Source organism: Ornithodoros turicata, chromosome 1 (assembly GCF_037126465.1).
Source record: "Ornithodoros turicata isolate Travis chromosome 1, ASM3712646v1, whole genome shotgun sequence".
NCBI classification, from domain to species: Eukaryota; Metazoa; Arthropoda; class Arachnida; order Ixodida; family Argasidae; genus Ornithodoros; species Ornithodoros turicata.
In genome coordinates this window covers 198,945,349-198,962,813 of record NC_088201.1, presented here as the reverse complement: position 1 = coordinate 198,962,813, position 17,465 = coordinate 198,945,349, and the positions used below count along the sequence as shown (strand labels likewise).

At 43.9% G+C, this 17,465-nt stretch overlaps 2 protein-coding genes across 2 annotated transcripts; one reads left to right on the top strand and one right to left on the bottom strand.

Moving 5' to 3' along the window:
* The first annotated feature begins 11,927 nt into the window (after positions 1–11,927).
* Positions 11,928–15,473, top strand: LOC135375129 (uncharacterized). The gene is made up of 7 exons (XM_064607848.1): positions 11,928–12,229; positions 12,294–12,440; positions 12,641–12,883; positions 14,105–14,276; positions 14,389–14,535; positions 14,599–14,790; positions 14,910–15,473. Exons 3-7 carry the CDS (start codon positions 12,790–12,792, stop codon positions 14,911–14,913), a joined length of 609 nt encoding a protein of 202 aa, XP_064463918.1. The 5' UTR covers positions 11,928–12,229; positions 12,294–12,440; positions 12,641–12,789; the 3' UTR covers positions 14,914–15,473.
* A 402-nt stretch (positions 15,474–15,875) lies between these two features.
* On the bottom strand, positions 15,876–17,465 carry LOC135393336 (uncharacterized). Its single transcript, XM_064623808.1, has 3 exons — positions 17,260–17,465; positions 16,960–17,184; positions 15,876–15,987 (listed from the first exon to the last, which is right to left on the bottom strand). The coding sequence occupies exons 1-3, from the start codon at positions 17,463–17,465 to the stop codon at positions 15,876–15,878; spliced, it is 543 nt and encodes a 180-aa protein (XP_064479878.1).

Sequence of the window (17,465 nt, the reverse complement as noted above, 5' to 3'; positions counted from 1 at the left end):
TCATTGCAAGAGGTGTATGATGGGCTTCTCATCAAACAGAATCCTCAGTGATCATTTAAAGATGTGTTTGCATCAGAAGGTTGCTAAGACAATTTACCCTAAGAAGGGAGAGACGGTAGCATTTGCCGGGGAACATCTCATGTCGGAAGTCCCTTTCTACTGTGTATATGATTTTGAAAGTGTTTTGTCACCTTGTTTGGAGGAAACAAACGTGTATGAGGATCACTGTCCATCCTCATTTTGCCTTTTGGTTATACGTGCATCCGACTCACACGTGTTGCAAAAGCATCTTTTCCGTGGTCCTAATTGTGTCACAGTATTTATGGAGCTGCTGCGGAAATTGCATGACGAAATTTTAGGATGGATACATGCTTTTGCACCTCTAGAAATGACCGAAGAGAATGAGCGTCAACATACAGCAGCCACTCATTGTAATATCTGCAAAGAATCCTTTGCTAAAAGACAAAAAGTTCGAGACCATGACCATGTAAGCGGAGAATTTCGACAAACACTATGTCAGACGTGTAACCTGAAACTGAGAGTGCCACCCAAGATTCCAATCATTGCACATAATGCTAACTATGACATGAGTTTTCTCCTGTCTCATTTACATCTGCTTAAGAAGTCAGACATCAACGTGATTGCCACCAGCTGTCAAAAATTTAAAGCAATTGACATCGGCTCTTATCGATTCTTGGAGTGTTTGAGTTTTCTGAACGCAAGCCTTGAAACACTGGTGAAAAATCTACGTGATAAAGGTGAATCCAACTCTCAATGCCTTCGCCAGTTTTTTCCAAATGAAGAACACTTTCAGCTGGTTGTTCATAAGGGGGTCTTCTGTTATAACTTTGTCACCAGTTTTGAAGCCTATGATGAGCCTTCGCTACCACCTCGAGATAAGTTCTTTAACATTTTGAATGGAACCGAAGTAAGTGAACAAGACTACAACCACGCGCAGAATGTGTATGAAAAATTTCGGCTCAAGAGTCTTGGAGAGTATTCGGACTTATACCTTCTGACAGACACACTGCTTTTAGCAGATGTGTTTCAGAACTTTCGAAAGTGGACACTCGATGTGCACAAGATTGAACCGTTTCATTTTGTATCCCTTCTAGGATTAAGCATGTCTTGTGCACTAAAAATGAGTCAGGTAGAACTAGAACTAATTAACGACCCCAACGCGTACCTGCTCATCGAGAATGGCTTACGAGGAGGTGTCACACAGTGCTCCCTGAGAAAAGCAACTGCGAATATGCCAGGAACAGAACAGTTTGATCCAGAAAAAGAAAAAAAAAAATTAACTACATTGATGTAAATGGCCTGTATGGAGCAGTCATGAGAGAACCATTGCCTTACGGAGGATTTGAGTGGCTCACTGAGGAGGAAATTGTTAACTTGGATATAGCTCAGATACGAGATGATACCCCTGTGGGTTACTTTCTTGAGGTAGACCTAGTGTATGACCGAGCAACTCATGAACGCCACAGAGATCTTCCCGTTGCCCCTGAAAAAATGTCCGTTCGTTATGAGCTATTGTCAGACTATCAGAAGGCGCTCATGAAGAAGTTCAATCTTCCACAGAAAGCTACCGAAGCAAAACTGTTGCTAACATTATTTGATAAAGCGAGGTACTTTCTCCACTATCGCAATTTGCAACTGTATCTGCAATTGGGGTTGCGTCTCACTAAAGTTCACAGGGTTCTCAAGTTCAATCAAAAGCCCTTTCTGCGATCCTATGTCGACTTCAATCACGAACTTCGGAAGCGAGCTACAAACGCATTTGAGAAACAGCAATCAAAGCTAATGATTAATAGTGTATATGGCACGACATGTATGCAAGTCAGGAAATTCGTAAATTGTCGCCTCACAGTAACAGATGAGCAAGTGTTGAAGCTTCTACGTAAACGAAACTTGAAACAGTTCCACCCTCTGAGCTCTCACGTCATCTTGTTCCAATTTAGTCAGTCTGTTCTTCGCATGAAGCAACCGCTGTACCTGGGCTTCACAATATTGGAATTGTCTAAGCTGAAGATGTTTGATTTTTATCATAACCATCTTCTCCGTGTAGCCCCTGATACACGACTGCTATACATGGTCACTGATTCTTACATTGTGATGCTGAGTGACGATAAAGTACTCCACGAACTAGCTGACGAGCATCTAGACAACTCTGGATATGACCCTGATCACCCACTCTATTCGACAAAAAACAGGATGGTACTAGGAAAGTTTAAAAATGAGCTTCCTCGTGATCACATTCTTGGCTTCTGTTGTCTGAAGCCAAAGCTGTATGCCCTCGATCTGTGCAGCAAAAAGCAGTACAATCACGCTAAGGGTGTTAAACAATGTGAAGCACAAAAACTCCACTTCTCTATGTACACGAATGCTCTCGAGCAGGGCACAATGCATAAAGTTAAACAGAACCTCATTGTGCACAAGGACAATGTCAACAAAAGTGTGTCAGTGACAAAAATAGCCCTCAATCCACTGGATACGAAACGCTTCATTTGTGATGATGGAATTGACATGCTACCTTTTGGCTATGGTTGAATTTTTTTAATGTGTACGGATTGGTCTCTCTAATGAAGCGATGGTGTTGGGGTGTGCACCGTCACGAGGTTTCATTACAGAGTTGGCATACGGGAGTAGGAGGGAACTCATCTGTTATCACCCCTGCAACAGATGTTGCCCTTCTTCTTCCTGGTCCCACAGAAAAAAATTTTAATAAAGATGTTACGTCCATATAGCTATGGTTTGTCATATATTAGAACGATATCATGTTAGAACCATGAACTAAAGCTATTGCATTATTCCACATCTATGGTTGTCAGTGTGGGATTACTTACAACTGTGAGTTAGGAGCTAGAGGATATTTGTTAGCCACGAGTGATGACTAAGCTGAGACCTGGTCTGATGAATATCATGTCTTCCTGAAGTAATGTGTAGCTCTTGATGTGAGTGAAAGAGACAGTTTGCTTTCCCATATTGCTGCATGCATTTGCGATGGAAATAACAACTGACTTTGTCTGCAAGTCACTGTTTGTAAATGGATCGTCTCAGACGAATTTGATTATATGTGTGTGAAATAACCTGTTTTCTAAGAATTTGATTATAAGAGTATGTGATAACCAGTTTCTAATAGCATGTATGTAATCTATAACAACGTCTTTGTTTGCAAGTCAGTGTTTGCAAATAGCCTGTCTCAGATGAGAGTCACTGTTTGTAAATGATCCGTGTCAGAAAATTTTTGATTATACAGTCAAACTCCTTTACAACGAAACTCAGGGGACAGCAAAAAAAATTCGCAGTAAAGGTATTTTCGTTAAAAAGGATGTCCATTATTGGACCTATAGGGCTCCAGCAGGACCGCAAAAAAATTTGCTGTAGTGGTATTTTCGTTAAAAAGGTGTTCGCTATAAAGGAGTTTGACTGTATGTGTATGAAATAACCAGTTTCTAATAGCATGTATGTAATCATCAACAATGTCTTTGTTTGCAAGTCACTGTTTGTAAATAGCCTATCTCAGATGAGATTTTTTTTATTACCAATGATTCATTATATAGTGTGCAAATTAAGTTGACAAATAAAGCTCTTTTCAGGCAAACTGAAATTTTATTGAATGCTCATAGTACACTACAGCATGACATATCCTCTGTTTTTCTTGGGAAATTTTTTCGAACAAGTGTTTCTATCAATCTGTCATTGTGTCTGAAGTTGGTTGGTGAAAACTTCTGAGTGCACTCTTGAAGAGAGAAACCACAGGCTAGAAGACTACCTACATACAAGCAGTACAGTCCACATGTAGCAGATCCATATCCCTGAAGTCGTTTTGCATTGTAGTGAAAGGAAGATGTTGGGTGAATAAACTGGTAGATTTCTTTGCAAACTGGTCGTATGCCGTAGCTGTCGAAATAAGAAATGCTGTTGTTCTTAGAGATGTAACATAAGGTCCAGTGTTCTCCAGGAGAGGATCTAGGAGCTGTGTTTACAACATACAGCCCTGGTTCAGCTTTTTGACTTGCAATTTCATTGCATGCAAATGTTCCACGAAACAGTGGCCTTGTGCAGTGATTTCGAGCAAAGGCTGCATAAAATTCCCATTCCTCCATTTTTTTTCTATACGAATTTGACTCGTCTGTCTTTGTTGATTTCTAGCACACGAGGTGTTTCTGAAACAAAGAGAACTGTAACAGCCTCTGTAAGATTTCCACCAAATGTTAGGGTGAGACAAACATTGGCTTGTACCACTGGACTCAGCGACTGCACTTCAACATCTGGAGTGAGATGGTAGTAGAGCATAAACGTTTCTTTCTCATATGCAGCCGGAGCTAGAGGTATGTCTTTCCGCTTCAGCTTGTGAAGCAAATTCATATATCCTTTAGAGTAGATCGATCGTTGAAAGTCAAAGTCATCTGTGTACTGTTGTCCACCAACATCAAGCACAGCTCTCTTAAGCTTGAAATTTTCAAGTTTAAATGGATTCCTTTGTCTGTTACCCTGGTAGGCTTCACTTCTAACCATCAATACTGTCAGCTTTGAGGGAACTCGTTCACTGTAAAGGTCATCGAAAATCACTTGAGATTGATTTGGAGCAATTGTCCTGTACTTAATCTCTAATCCTCGAAGGAGGTATGATGCTGGAGTTGTCTGAAGTCTTCGTTCGATGCCGACGAGTACACTTGGAGAAACCTGCACACGTCGCAGGTACAACACAATTCGTGAAAACTCTATAGTGTGTTTTTCAGTCTCGCTGGCAGGTGCAAGAAGTCGAAAATCATCTGTGTTCTGACGAAGGACAACTCTTATGTCGACTCCATTGAGAAGAAACTTTTCCTGTTGACATATATCACTGAAGATAGCGGAATAAAGATCGCAGAGTGTCGAACCTTTGGTCCGTTTGTAGCGTGCAAAAATTCCTTTTGCCTCAACAGGAGCGGCAAAATTTTCAGATTCTCCCACTGGATCTGGTTCGTAGAGCATTGCAGAGAGGGTGTGAGTTTGAGTAACATTATTAGCATTTGTTATTATGTCCAAGTATGAACGATATGCATAATTTTCGAAGTTAGAAACCAGTGTCGAATTAAGGTAGACGTGGACATGATGAAAGAGCGAGGATGCAAATGCTTGCACAGGTATCACACTATCTGGTGTCACTGTACTGCCAACTGTACTTGATGCTGTATCTCCATTTTTCCGTACAATTTTGCATTGAATGTGTAGAAGACTAGACTGCAAGTCAAAGAATCCACCTCCGAGACCTGGAACATTATATTCGATTACACCACTTGCTGTAGGGGCAGAAACTGGAAAAAACTCCACATATTCTGACTTCTCCAAGGAAAAGTTTGTTGGAGGAAGAGAAAACAGTTCCAATTGGTTTGTGGTGCAGAGGCAGGAATTCTTATGTACTATTGCGATGCTAGACATTTTCTGTAGTAAAAAAATCGACCTTTCTTCGCTTCTTCAGGGATTTTACTGACCGACCCACCCTCTTACGTTTGCTTTTATTGTTGACAGATTGTTTTCTTTTCCTTCCTTTTCCTCTGAGCCTCTGAAGCAACTCGTCACGTGTTGAATGGATTGTACGACCAACTCCTTTCCTTAGAGCTTCTCTAAACGTTGATCCCTGCTTAACTTCTTCTGCTATGTGTCGTCCAGTGTCGAGGAGCTTTCGACTCACGTAGGGAGCTACCTTCTTCGTTAGTATAGGTATAAACTGCTGCACTAAATCAGAGAAATAACCAGATCCGACTTGATAAAGAGGAGCTGAATAATGTGGCAGTGGTTGATCACGTTTGCCCGTACCATAATGTGCTATGCAACAGGGTGCCTGTGTTATATACATTTTCGAAAATGCAGTGTCACTCCAACACGTCCTGAGCCGGCAATGAATGGAATGAAATCACCTATCTCGTTTGCCAGTTCGATTTGAATGGTGGTCAGTTCTTTTGCTATCACATATTTATAGTAAAGATTAGTGAAAGAATATGAAATCACTTCATTCCGACTCTGCACTCTGAAAGGGAGTAAACGGAGAAGAGGTGCCGTGATATCACCGACAGCTTCATTCTCGATGATGTCACTGTAAATAAAGATATAATTTTGTGCTGGAAAAAGACAGACATCCCGCTGGGCTACAGCAAAACTTGAGAAGGTTGTCCTTTTTCCGAATCCAAGCATCAGAGCCAAATATGGATGAAATGTGACATAACCCTCGCTACGACCTTCCAGCTGACAAACTCCATTGTATGGATTATAAAACAAAACACGTGCACTTTCTGGTAGCCCTAGCTTTGTTCGGTATGCATGATTTATTGCATCAACTAGGTCCTTTCCCGACTCGTAATACCCTTCTGGAATTTCATATTTTGTTGTACGTGAGCGGTACGTGATTAAAGTAATTTTTTCTTCTGTATCCTCTTGATACTTCAATACTTTTACTGGTTGACCTTCATCCACTTCCGAACATCCAATAATCTTTTCAGGAAAACCAAGCTTGGCAGAGAGAGCTAGGCTCAACTCAAGTCCGGTATTGAGTGGCAGTTGTAGCTCATAATGTCCAGTGACACGTAGAATCCTTGCTTGGCTTTTTAAATGTTTCGTTAGGAATTGTCGAATTGGTAAGATAATGTTTTCTCCTGCGCGAAACTTAATTTGCTCTGTTGTGAGTGTAGGAGCAAAGAGACTAGTTTCAGATATAGCGTTAACAGTGTCCGTGACGTTCTTAATTGCAAACGGGACATTCACCTCTGTCAGGGCAACTTCCCACTTCCCATCTAAGTGCACGGGATGAGCAAGTTTAACTCTGAACTTACTCATCGTGTTATTAGGAAATACATCGGTGGAAGCGTTTGAGAGTAAATTGATGTAGAACTGGTCTGCCATTTTTTATTGTTCTGACTAATCTCCGTTTGCATGCACCGTTTTTATAAGACTGAGGCGCGTGCCCAGTCTTATAGTAGGTATAGTAGGTATACATAGTAGGTGTGCATGCAACCTAATTATAATAAGAAGCGCGTGTTGCGCGTGCGAGGGACTTGCTGGAGGCTGGCTTACGATATGGGGGCTGGTGCCCACGTGGTTAATTCCTCAGATGACACAGTGAGGTCGGTATCACTCTGACGTGGTTTACTCCAACACAGTAGGGCGTGCACCTAATTATAATATTAAGAAAGGCATGTTGCAGGGATGGCTTACCAGATGGAGTCGTGAAAGTGGGCTGGTGCCCACGTGGTTAATTCCTCAGATGATACAGTGAGGTCGGTATCTGTGGGCTGGCGCTCACGTGGTTTAGCCCTAATTAACATTCGCAAGAGCAGGATGGGGCGGGGACGGGGGCGGTCTTGTTTGTTGATGCTAAATACGCTAGCTAGCGTATCTAGCAATTGTTTTGCTAGATAGGCACTGCTAGATACGCTAGCTTTTCTGACTACTGGTTTCATCGATCAATTGCGCTGCGACATGTCTGTCGTTACTTCTCGCTTTCCTAGCAATACTATCATCCTGATGGGCGACTTTAATATGCCTGGTATAAACTTTTCTTTCCCGTGTGTAACACCTGGCTCTGCTTCCGTCGATAAGGATTTTCTCGAACTGTGTCACGACTTCAACCTTACGCAAGTGGTACCTTTTCCTACAAGAGTTTCAACCAGCTGTTCAAGCACACTCCACCTAGTTTTGTCCACACGTCCTGACATTATAGAAGCTATCTCTGATATCGGGAAACTTAGCGACCACAATGTGGTACACTATCAACTACATGTATCCGTGCCTAGGCGCCATCGTTCCAAGAAAGTTATTCGTCTCTACAACAGAGCAGATTTCGAAGCTATCAACAAAGAGCTTCAGTCTGACTTCTCCACATTCTGCCGGGACAGCGCCAATAGGTCGGTCGAGGTCAACTGGCTTTTCTTTAAAAATAAACTCTGCAACCTTGCAGAAATTCATATTCCCAAGATCACTATTCCATGCTCGCAGACCGCTCCATGGTTTAATCGCTCGCTCAAGCCTCTGGCTAGTAAAAAGGAGAAAATGTTTCGCCGTGCCAAAGGCTCAGACTCCCAGCATGCCTGGGAAAGATATCGTTCGGCCCTTTCGCTGTATAGGAAGTCTCTCAGAACGGCCAAACTTAAATTCTTTCAATCCGACCTTGGGTCAGTTCCGAGCTCAAACCCCCGGAAGTTTTGGAATTTAATTAACCCGCGCCCGGTCCCAGACATCCAGCTTGTAGACGGCGAGGGCACACTACTGGATGCGTCTAGGTCTGCTGAAATCCTCAGCCGCACCTTTGCCAGTAACTTCACTGTCGAAGCCACCATCTCTGACCAGCTGCGCAGTCCATGGCATACTCCTCCGCCAATGGCACCTTTCGTAATCACGGCTCATGGTATAACGAAGTTAACTGATTCGTTAAAAATGTCATCATCTGCTGGGATTGATAACATTAATGCTAAGGTCTTGAAAGGCACCAGGACAACCTCTGCAGTCTCTCTCTCAGTCATCTTTAAAGGGACGGTCTCGTACTCCCTGCCCCTTTCATAAAGTGTACCATTCGATTGCCCTTTGTTGAAAATGGAATACTGCTAATTTACCCGACAAAACACGCCACAGTTATTAAATAACCGAATTAAATTGATAAAGATTGCAGAGCACGCCGCGATCTGTGTTGGCAACAATAAGAACGGCCACGTCGCCCTGCGGGTAAGTCCGTGATAGGATACAGAAATCGTCTGCTTTTGCGCCTGCTAGTGCATCGGTGTGAGCAGACGACTTTCAGAAGTTACTGGGCACCGCGGCAACTATCGTACATTTTCTTTCAGTTCTCAGGTGAAAAACGCGCATTCACAGTAGTGGCAAGCATGGTGGTTCAGAAAAACTATGTTAATCCTCAGAAACAAGTTAAAAGTCTCAGAACAACCCCATCCACAATCACAAATCTGAAGTCGCTGGCCATCGGCGCGCGCGGTCGCATTACAGCTCCGACCAAAAATATATTACGCGCGCTTCTATTACACTCCCCGTTGTACACTGATCATGCTCCGAAATGAAGTGTCGCTGACGACGTACATGGAGAAGGAGAACGTGTTTATTTAAAAACTGCATTAAATACTCGGGGAAAGAAAACACGTGACTTAGCTTCCACGTATCCGATTGTGCGCCACATTATGGGAGACCCCACAGTCAATGCTCGGACTACATTCTTCGCTCGCGGAGGTATATGCCTGAGTGTCCCCATTTCGAGACCAAAGGGGATTACTCAAACCAAGGTGCTTCTGCAAGTTACAATTACCATGACAACGACGACGCACCCGCGGGCCGACGTCATAGGTGACGTATGCATGAGAGAGGCGCAGCTTTCGTCGTCTGCTCTTACGGCACGTTTCGACAAATTCCTCGAAAACGACTTGGTTATTCCGAATGAAACTTTGATGGTTGTACGTGTACAGTACTTGTGAAACTAGTTTTCGCTAAGTTTCGGAATCGCCCCGGCTGTACGAGACCATCCCTTTAATCAGTCACTAAGCGAATGCCAAGTCCCCTCTGACTGGCGTATAGGTAAAGTGATCCCTATCCATAAAAAGGGTGATCGATGTTCCCCTGCCAATTACCGCCCCATTTCACTAACTAGTGTTCCCTCAAAGCTTCTCGAGCACATGATTCACTCTAATATCATCAGCCACCTAGTTAATCATAATCTTCTTTTCCATCGGCAACACGGCTTTGGAAAGGGTTACTCATGCGAAACCCAGCTAGCTCAGTTCGTTCATGACCTCCACGATAACCTCGACAGTCGCTATCAAACCGATACCATCTTCTTAGATTTTTCAAAGGCCTTCGACCGTGTTCCCCACAACCGTCTGTTACTAAAACTCCGTCGTTTTAACATTGACGACCTCACCCTATCGTGGATCCGCCAATTCCTTGCTTTACGTTCTCAGTTTGTCCAGGTCAATGACTGTTGTTCCGCACTTACCCCCGTAGTCTCTGGCATCCCGCAAGGTTCCGTCCTCGGACCTCTCGTATTTATGATATACATCAACGACCTCCCTGACCGCCTTTCCTCCCACATAAGACTGTTCGCCGACGACTGCGTCTTGTACAGAAAAATCACAACCGCGGCAGACACAATAACACTCCAAGATGATCTCAGCCTGGTGGACCAGTGGTGCAAGGAATGGCTCATGCCTCTTAACAACGACAAGTGTTGTCACATCACGTTTTGTCGTCGCATTCCTAAGTTTTCATGTTCGTACAGCATCAATAATACTAGCATCCCGTCAAGCTCTTCATACAAATATATTGGTGTCGTACTTCAATCTAATCTTTCTTGGAACACGCACGTCTCCACCATTGCCGCAAAGGCGAACCGTACGCTTGGCTATCTACGACGGAATCTTCGCCTTGCCTCCCCCCAAGTAAAACGCCTTTCCTATCTTACCCTCGTTCGACCACAGTTAGGATATGCTGCTGCTATCTGGGACCCCTCTGTCGCGTACTTATCTAATGAATTGGAAAAGGTACAAAACCGTGCCGCTCGGTTTATCACTAACAATTACTCCACTACCGCTAGCATTTCCCAGCTAAAGCTTCGTCTTGACCTACCACCTTTATCAACCCGTCGATACATTTCGAGGCTTTGCCTTTTCCACAAGCTCTATCATTCTCTCAGACATTCTTTCGTTTCCCTACATCACACCAGCTCACTCCATCTCTCCACGCATTGACCACCATCTCAAGGTATCACGTTTCCGCTGCAGAACGACGGCGTTTTCTAACTCATTCTTTCCCAAGACATGCGTTGATTGGAATAACCTCCCCACCGATGTCATCTCTCATCTTCCACCCTATCGCTTCCGCAGTTCATTGTCCACATTTGTTTCGTTATAATGTTCATTCTTTACGTCACATATCGATTACTGCATTAATTCGCACATTTTTCGTTCGTTTATTCTGTTATGTTTGTTCGCTTGTTCAGTTATATTCTGACATGTTGCAGTCTATGTACTTTTTATTGCCTGTTTTCTATTGTATTTATATGCTTTCTTCGTTGCCACCTCTGCCACTCTCCCATGTAGTGCCCTCTGGGCCCTTGGGATTAATAAATGAAATGAAATATCAATTCAGGGGAAAACATAAAAAAGGAAAATATGCACAGTGATTGTTTAGTTATATTCTATTTAATATTACATAGGCTACACCATTCTATCCAGCTACCTATCAGATGAGTTCATGTGCAGCACGAACTAACTTTGAAACAATTTTTTTTCATTGTTACGTTAAGCCAGTGTGTGTAAGTTTTCCTCAGCATGAAATAACGTTTTTATGTGGTTTCTGTTACGGCTCAGTTCTTCTAACCTCTGGTGAAAGGTGTTTCCAAACTGAAACAGCATTGCTCCTATCTGACAGCTCCAGGATTGCGGGAGCATCGAACATGCTTCAGGCAGTACAAGGGAAAGTGATGGGTATGCTTCACATGCTGTATACGGCACTTTATTCATATTAACCTAGGTTCGAAGGTGTTCAGGAAAGCCAAGGCATCAGAGAGAACATGTTCATGGTGGCAGAATCTTCTCTTCTCCAGCTCCTAGGTCACATGCACAGGCGGGCACAGCAGACTTTGGTCTAGCCAGCAGGTCATAGGAAAGAAGCCTCTAGGGAACATTTGAATGAGTGCTGCCATTTTGTTTGCTGGCTTGAGTCAGGCAAAGGTACTGCGGATGCTCCAGTTCCTTCGACTTGCATCAATCAAACGCACGCGGTATTTCAAAATGCAGCGTTGCTACCTGTTTCCAGCCATACAAACAGTAAGTTGAGTACCTTTGCATGAATAACCCACTGCAAAAATTGTTGGCCCCAAAAGTCCAGAATGCATGATCTGGAACCACCCATGAACCAATGACCAACTGCTGCTGTGAATGACCACAAATTGATAAACATTCCTGACTTGTGTTGGAACCGCAGTGCACGGTATGCTGCAGTCTTGACTGATTTGCAAGGATAAATTGTACAGCGACGTGTTAAGAAAAAGGCCACCACATACATATAAGTAACAGAGCCATGTTTCAGGTATGGGAAAATGAGCAGGCCACGGTGCTTGGAGAGCTGAAGGATAAGCAGTTGGTGTTGCTGGAGACGCAAGATGCGATTCTCCCGGTCACTGTGCTTTAATTGGAACTTAAACACTAATGGAGGCCCCACCAACAAGATAGTTCACTTTGAGCTTGTCACGGTAATTGTGCTGGCTAGTTTCAATCATTTCCCACAGATGCAACAACTTGTCAATTTGCTTTCAGCTTTCAGTCAACTGTGGTGGGCAGTAGCAACAACATGGAAAAGAAGGGCCTTGAGGAAGCTCTAGCTTACTTGATCAGCAAGGGGTTGGAGATCGACATGCTAATCACCGATACGCATACGGGTGTAAAAGCCTTTTTAAAACACAAGTATGTACAAATTAAGCACATATTTGACGCCTGGCATTTAGCGAAAGGTAAATATGAACATCAGCATGTGTTCCGTTGTGCAGAAGCAATGTAACGCATTGTTTTGAATGTGTACTTCCGTTTAGCCCTAGGCTGTCTCGTCTGAAAGTACAGCCTGAGAGGATAAAATCTGCTAACATTTTATTATGCATTCTGCTTAGCGATTAAGAAGAAAATTTGTGAGGCTGCGAAACAGAAGCGTTGCAAGGAGCTTGGCCTGTGGTGCCAGTCTGTGGTACGCCACCTCTATTGGTGCGCTACAACCAGTGACGAAAATGGTGACGTTATCCTCGCAAAGTGGACATCCCTCATGAGGCATGTGGCCAACATCCACGTCCACCCAAACCCTCTTCACCCAGCCTGCTTTCACGGCGATCTTGGTGAGAGACTTTGGCTGCAAGAAGGTAAGCCCAGAGACATAACATCGTGCATGCGGCCATCTACTCTGTTCATGTATGCAGTAGACTCGTTAATTCAAACTCGAAGCGTCCAGCACGTTTCGCTTGAATTATCAGAACGTAACCAAAAACTTAAAATATACTTATATACAGGGTGTGTTCAGAAAAACGTGACCCGCATTTAGGCACGTAGCTTGTTGCCTACCGAACTAACGAACTTCCGGTGGCGCACGATGGTGCATTTATGCGTGCGAAATCTGCAGAAAAATTGTGGAAGCCATACTCAGCTTATAAAATAAACAGAACGACGAAAACGTCGGCTTCCGTGCATCAGAATAGGGCAACATAGTGGACAACAGGGTGTATGTGAAAGGGCAACATGGTGCACGTAGGAGAGTTGTGTTCAAGTATCGCTAGGGGAGCTATCAGTGCATAAATCGAAACGATGTCCCACATGGATGCTCATCGCCAGTACCCCTAGCGGTGCCTGCACATAACTCTCCTGAGACCGAAATGCACTACCATGCACTGTCATGACCGCCCTATTCTAATGCATGGAAGCGCATGTTTTCGCGCTCTGTTTATTTTTTTACTCTGAGTATGGCTTCCAGGATTTTTTTGTAGCTTTCGCACGCATAAATACGCCGTCGTGCGCCACTGGAAGTTCCTCGGCTAAGTAGACAACGAGTTACATGTAAAAAATGCGGGTCACGTTTTTCTGCACACACCCTGTACTATATTGTCCTTGTGCCACCAGTAGGTGGTTATGCAAAGCACACAAAGAATTTTGCTTTAAAATGTGATTTTTTTTTCATTTTTGGTATTTTGTCGAGTCTATGAGCACCCCCATACTTTGGGCTCAACAGTTCTTAAAAAAGTTTGCAGGCCAGTCTACAAGGACACTTCCCCATTGATTCAGCGCCGCTGCTCTGCCAAGCGGAGCTTGCGTCAGTAGCGAAAAAACATGAATTAACCGAAACTAGACCGTTGTAATTTAAATCATTTCCATTTCCATAGTAACATTTCCATAGGCATGTTCCTTCAAATTTGAGTTCAATGCTAGTCACAGGCAAGACAAATGTACCAGATCTACCTGAGCCTTTGTTGTCTCGGGAAAGTTGAGGAAGATGATTAACCCTTTGTTGTTGTCCCATTGTATTAAGAATTACCAGTGAATAGCTGCTGCTGCAGGTCGTCCAGTATAACCCTGGAGGTTCTACTTCGTAGGTTCTGAAAATTTCTGCAAGTTGCGGGAGATGATTATGGCGAAATCATTGACAGCTGACCTTCCACAAGTGTCACCACGGGAACAAACATATGGTCTGGAGGCTTTCCATAGCCTCCTCATTCATTTTGCCCCCAAATCCACGGCATTCTCCTATGATGGCATGATGGCAAGGTAGGTGTCTGATAACATACTGCTGTAGTGGTGAATAGACAGTGAATGTGTGCGATAACATATTGAGCTGCATGATGGAATAGTTGCTGAATTTACCGTTGTTGGTTGCCAGGATACGCATCGCGGCTTTCCATTATAATTTCAATGATGAGCGTATTGTTTTGAAGAATGACGATGGCTCGGACAGGTGCACCTTGAAACCATCTAAGCAAGCAAAGCGGAGGGGGGGGGGTTCCACTGAAGGAGTGCGGCTCATACGGTTTGTGCAACTATCATGTTGCATTTTTATATTTGGCTCATTGTAACAACACGGACATTACAGGCTACATTATAGGCTGTTCACCGAGCTCTTCAAATGTTTGGAGCAGTGGCCTTCCTACAAAGAAGCTACGTTGGCCAATACAACCACAACCAAGCCGTCATTGTGCGGCACATACGGCATTAAGCCAACTCTGCAGGATGCTACAGCTGTGCATCATTCCCGCTTCAGAAACAGCAGCATTGCAAGCACACAGTAAGTCGCAGAGATTAGCATAGCCAGAAGGCAGTGTCAAGGGAGGTCCCCTGAAATATTTCCCTAGAAAAGAACTTGTCAACAAATTTTCTCCATGTTGTCATTTATTTCTTCCCCAGGTGACCAGTCCCTTGCTGGAGTACAGGCAAAATATCTCCAAATCAGACTGTCTGCACGTGGAGGGTAGACGGTGCATATTTTACGAGCCTAAACGTCCACTCTCCAGTTATTACCTTTTCAAACATTGCTCTCAGCGAAAAAGCCTTACCCCAGAGAAGATGCAGATCATGCTCTTTCTTTCATAGAGTGTACAGCTTTAAGCGGAGCTAGTAATATCAGTCGGGGTGACCAGGTCTCGTTCTTGAGCAAGATTACAGCCACGTTAGCTGCCTTTGGTGAACAATCATTGATTTGGACAAAACTGTTGGTTGAGACCGCATCAATGGTACCAGAGCTCGAGGTAACTTGTTACTGTAACTAAGTTCCATTTTTTGGTAACTCGGTAACTTAATTCAGTGCTTTTGTGCCAGGATAACTTTCAGAGGAACTCATTTCTTTTTCGGGTAACTTTACCAAAGTATCTTAAGCTATGTTCCAAGTTACTTTTAATTCACTTTTCACTCATGTCCATATATTTTCCATGGCATTTTATGCCATAATATGTGATATTCAATCAAGTTCTTTTTGACGGGTAACTTCTCCATCTATGAATTCCATAAATTCTCTTCATTCCATAAATATTCACGAAATGGAGCTTGGGTGGCTAAAATCTTCCTCAATAATGATTCACTCACATTGTGCTGGTATGGTTAGCTCTTCTTGAAGCTGTGCATGTTATGAATCACTGGAAGGGGTACAACAAAAATTTCGTTGTTGACGTGGGACTACTTTGTACACATCTTTGGAAGGTAACTTACCAACCAGAAATAAATGTATTGCACCAAGCCTAGTATGCTCGCAGAAGCCTAACACGTAACACACAATACTACAAAGTAGCACTTCACATTGCGCATGCACGGGCAGAGCCAAATCAGTCCAACAGGCTAATTCCATCCGAAATGCGTGTACGTAGCAGACAGGAATGCCTATCTTATTCGCCTAAGCGCACATCCGGGTATTCTTCGTCGCTGTCCAGCACCCAGTCCTCTGCCGTGCACTAAAACCACAAATTCCCGGTACGCTGTGTAGCGCAGGGCCCTGCAAAAGGTTGCAAAAAATACATTGAGCTCCGACAGAGCAATGCTGTGAGCACAGTGAAGTCCTGGTAACCAAAGAATGTTCCTTTAAATTTTATTGTTGCTGCCTGTGTGTGCCGGATTCCATGATCACCAGTGACCCATTTGCCACGATAGCCAAAAGCGGGAAGCAATGGTGGTCCGACATGCACAGGGTGTGCTCAGAAAGGCAAAAGTAACACACATATATTCAGGTTGTAAAGTAATACACATATTCAGATTGTGAGCTCGGAATCTTCGCTTCAGTTGCCGTTCGAGGGCTAGTATAGACCTATCGGAGCTGTGTCCCATTAAAAGTACATATTGTAAATCTGCAAACTTCAGCCCGCAGGTGCTGTTGTGGACAGGACATCAATGGTAGCGGAAGAGGGGGTAAGGACAGCTAAACTTGTTCCCACAGGAGATACAGCCTGACTAACAGGGGTGTAGTCGCTATACTGTGTTTAAAGGTACAGAACCCCCAATCATATGTCTCAAGATTCAGCTCCACTCACAACAAGATTACAAATTCATTTTGACTTTAGAAAAATAAAATATCAGGGCACTATAAATGTGAAGTTGACGAAACCAGTATATATAATAAACAGGACTGTAAGCTACACCTTGGACTTAAAATGCAAGAAGATACAAAAACAATTTAAAAATAAAGCTTCATGTCTGAAACCAAATGAAGTTTGAATAAGTTACAGAAAAATCCAAAACAAGAATCTTGCATTCACAAGTATTTGACATAAACTAGGCAGGCACAACTGTTCACTTTGAACAGTTGAACTGTTCACGATACCAGTGTAAGGGGATTGAGGAGGATGGGGGGCGCCGACCACAGTCCTGAGCCCGCGCGCTCAGCACGTTCCGCCGCCCCTGCAGGACATGATCAACGTGCAAAGTCACTTCAGGACGTGGACATTACCAGGTCAAAGGTAAGGCTAAATACCTGTTGGTGTCGCCACTAGAGCAGCGTTCCATGTAAAACGGACGCTCGTTCCGTAGGAACCGGCTGCGCACCTGAAGCTGCCTCCTGTGCAAGCACATGAGTTGGAAGAGGTCGTGCACCGTTATGCAGTCCACGCACTCGTCATCACATACTGTCCCCGCGTCGAGCTCTCTGCAGCAAACGAATTCGTTGGTTTCCTGCGGGTGGCACCGACCGCACGTGCACCTGCAACATGTTTCATGTTACGCGTGCACCCGTGGCAAATATATAAGAACGTGCGACACGCTATTTGAAACTCACCATTCGTTACTTTGAGTTCGACATTCTTCAGTGTATGGGTCCGAGGTCTCGGTTTCAAGGGACGCGCGCACTGGTACAGGGTCCGTCGAAAACGGCGAGTCGTTGTGGTTTATGGTGACCGTCAAGTCATTCTCCTCATCAGAATACACGCCTGAATCGGGCTCAAGTCCCGTGAAGCTGTATTGTGATGCGGAGTCGGTTTCCAT

Bases quoted from the DNA above. Each gene is read 5' to 3' on its own strand.
- LOC135375129 (XM_064607848.1), top strand. From the start codon at position 12,790: ATGAGGCATGTGGCCAACATCCACGTCCACCCAAACCCTCTTCACCCA. The intron at 12,884-14,104 runs GTAAGCCCAGAG...TCTACTTCGTAG, and splicing joins GAGACTTTGGCTGCAAGAAG to GTTCTGAAAATTTCTGCAAG. The intron at 14,536-14,598 runs GTTTGTGCAACT...CGGACATTACAG, and splicing joins GAAGGAGTGCGGCTCATACG to GCTACATTATAGGCTGTTCA.
- LOC135393336 (XM_064623808.1), bottom strand. From the start codon at position 17,465: ATGGAAACCGACTCCGCATCACAATACAGCTTCACGGGACTTGAGCCC. The intron at 17,185-17,259 runs GTGAGTTTCAAA...AACATGTTGCAG, and splicing joins CGAACTCAAAGTAACGAATG to GTGCACGTGCGGTCGGTGCC. The intron at 15,988-16,959 runs GTATTTAGCCTT...AACCTTTTGCAG, and splicing joins TCTAGTGGCGACACCAACAG to GGCCCTGCGCTACACAGCGT.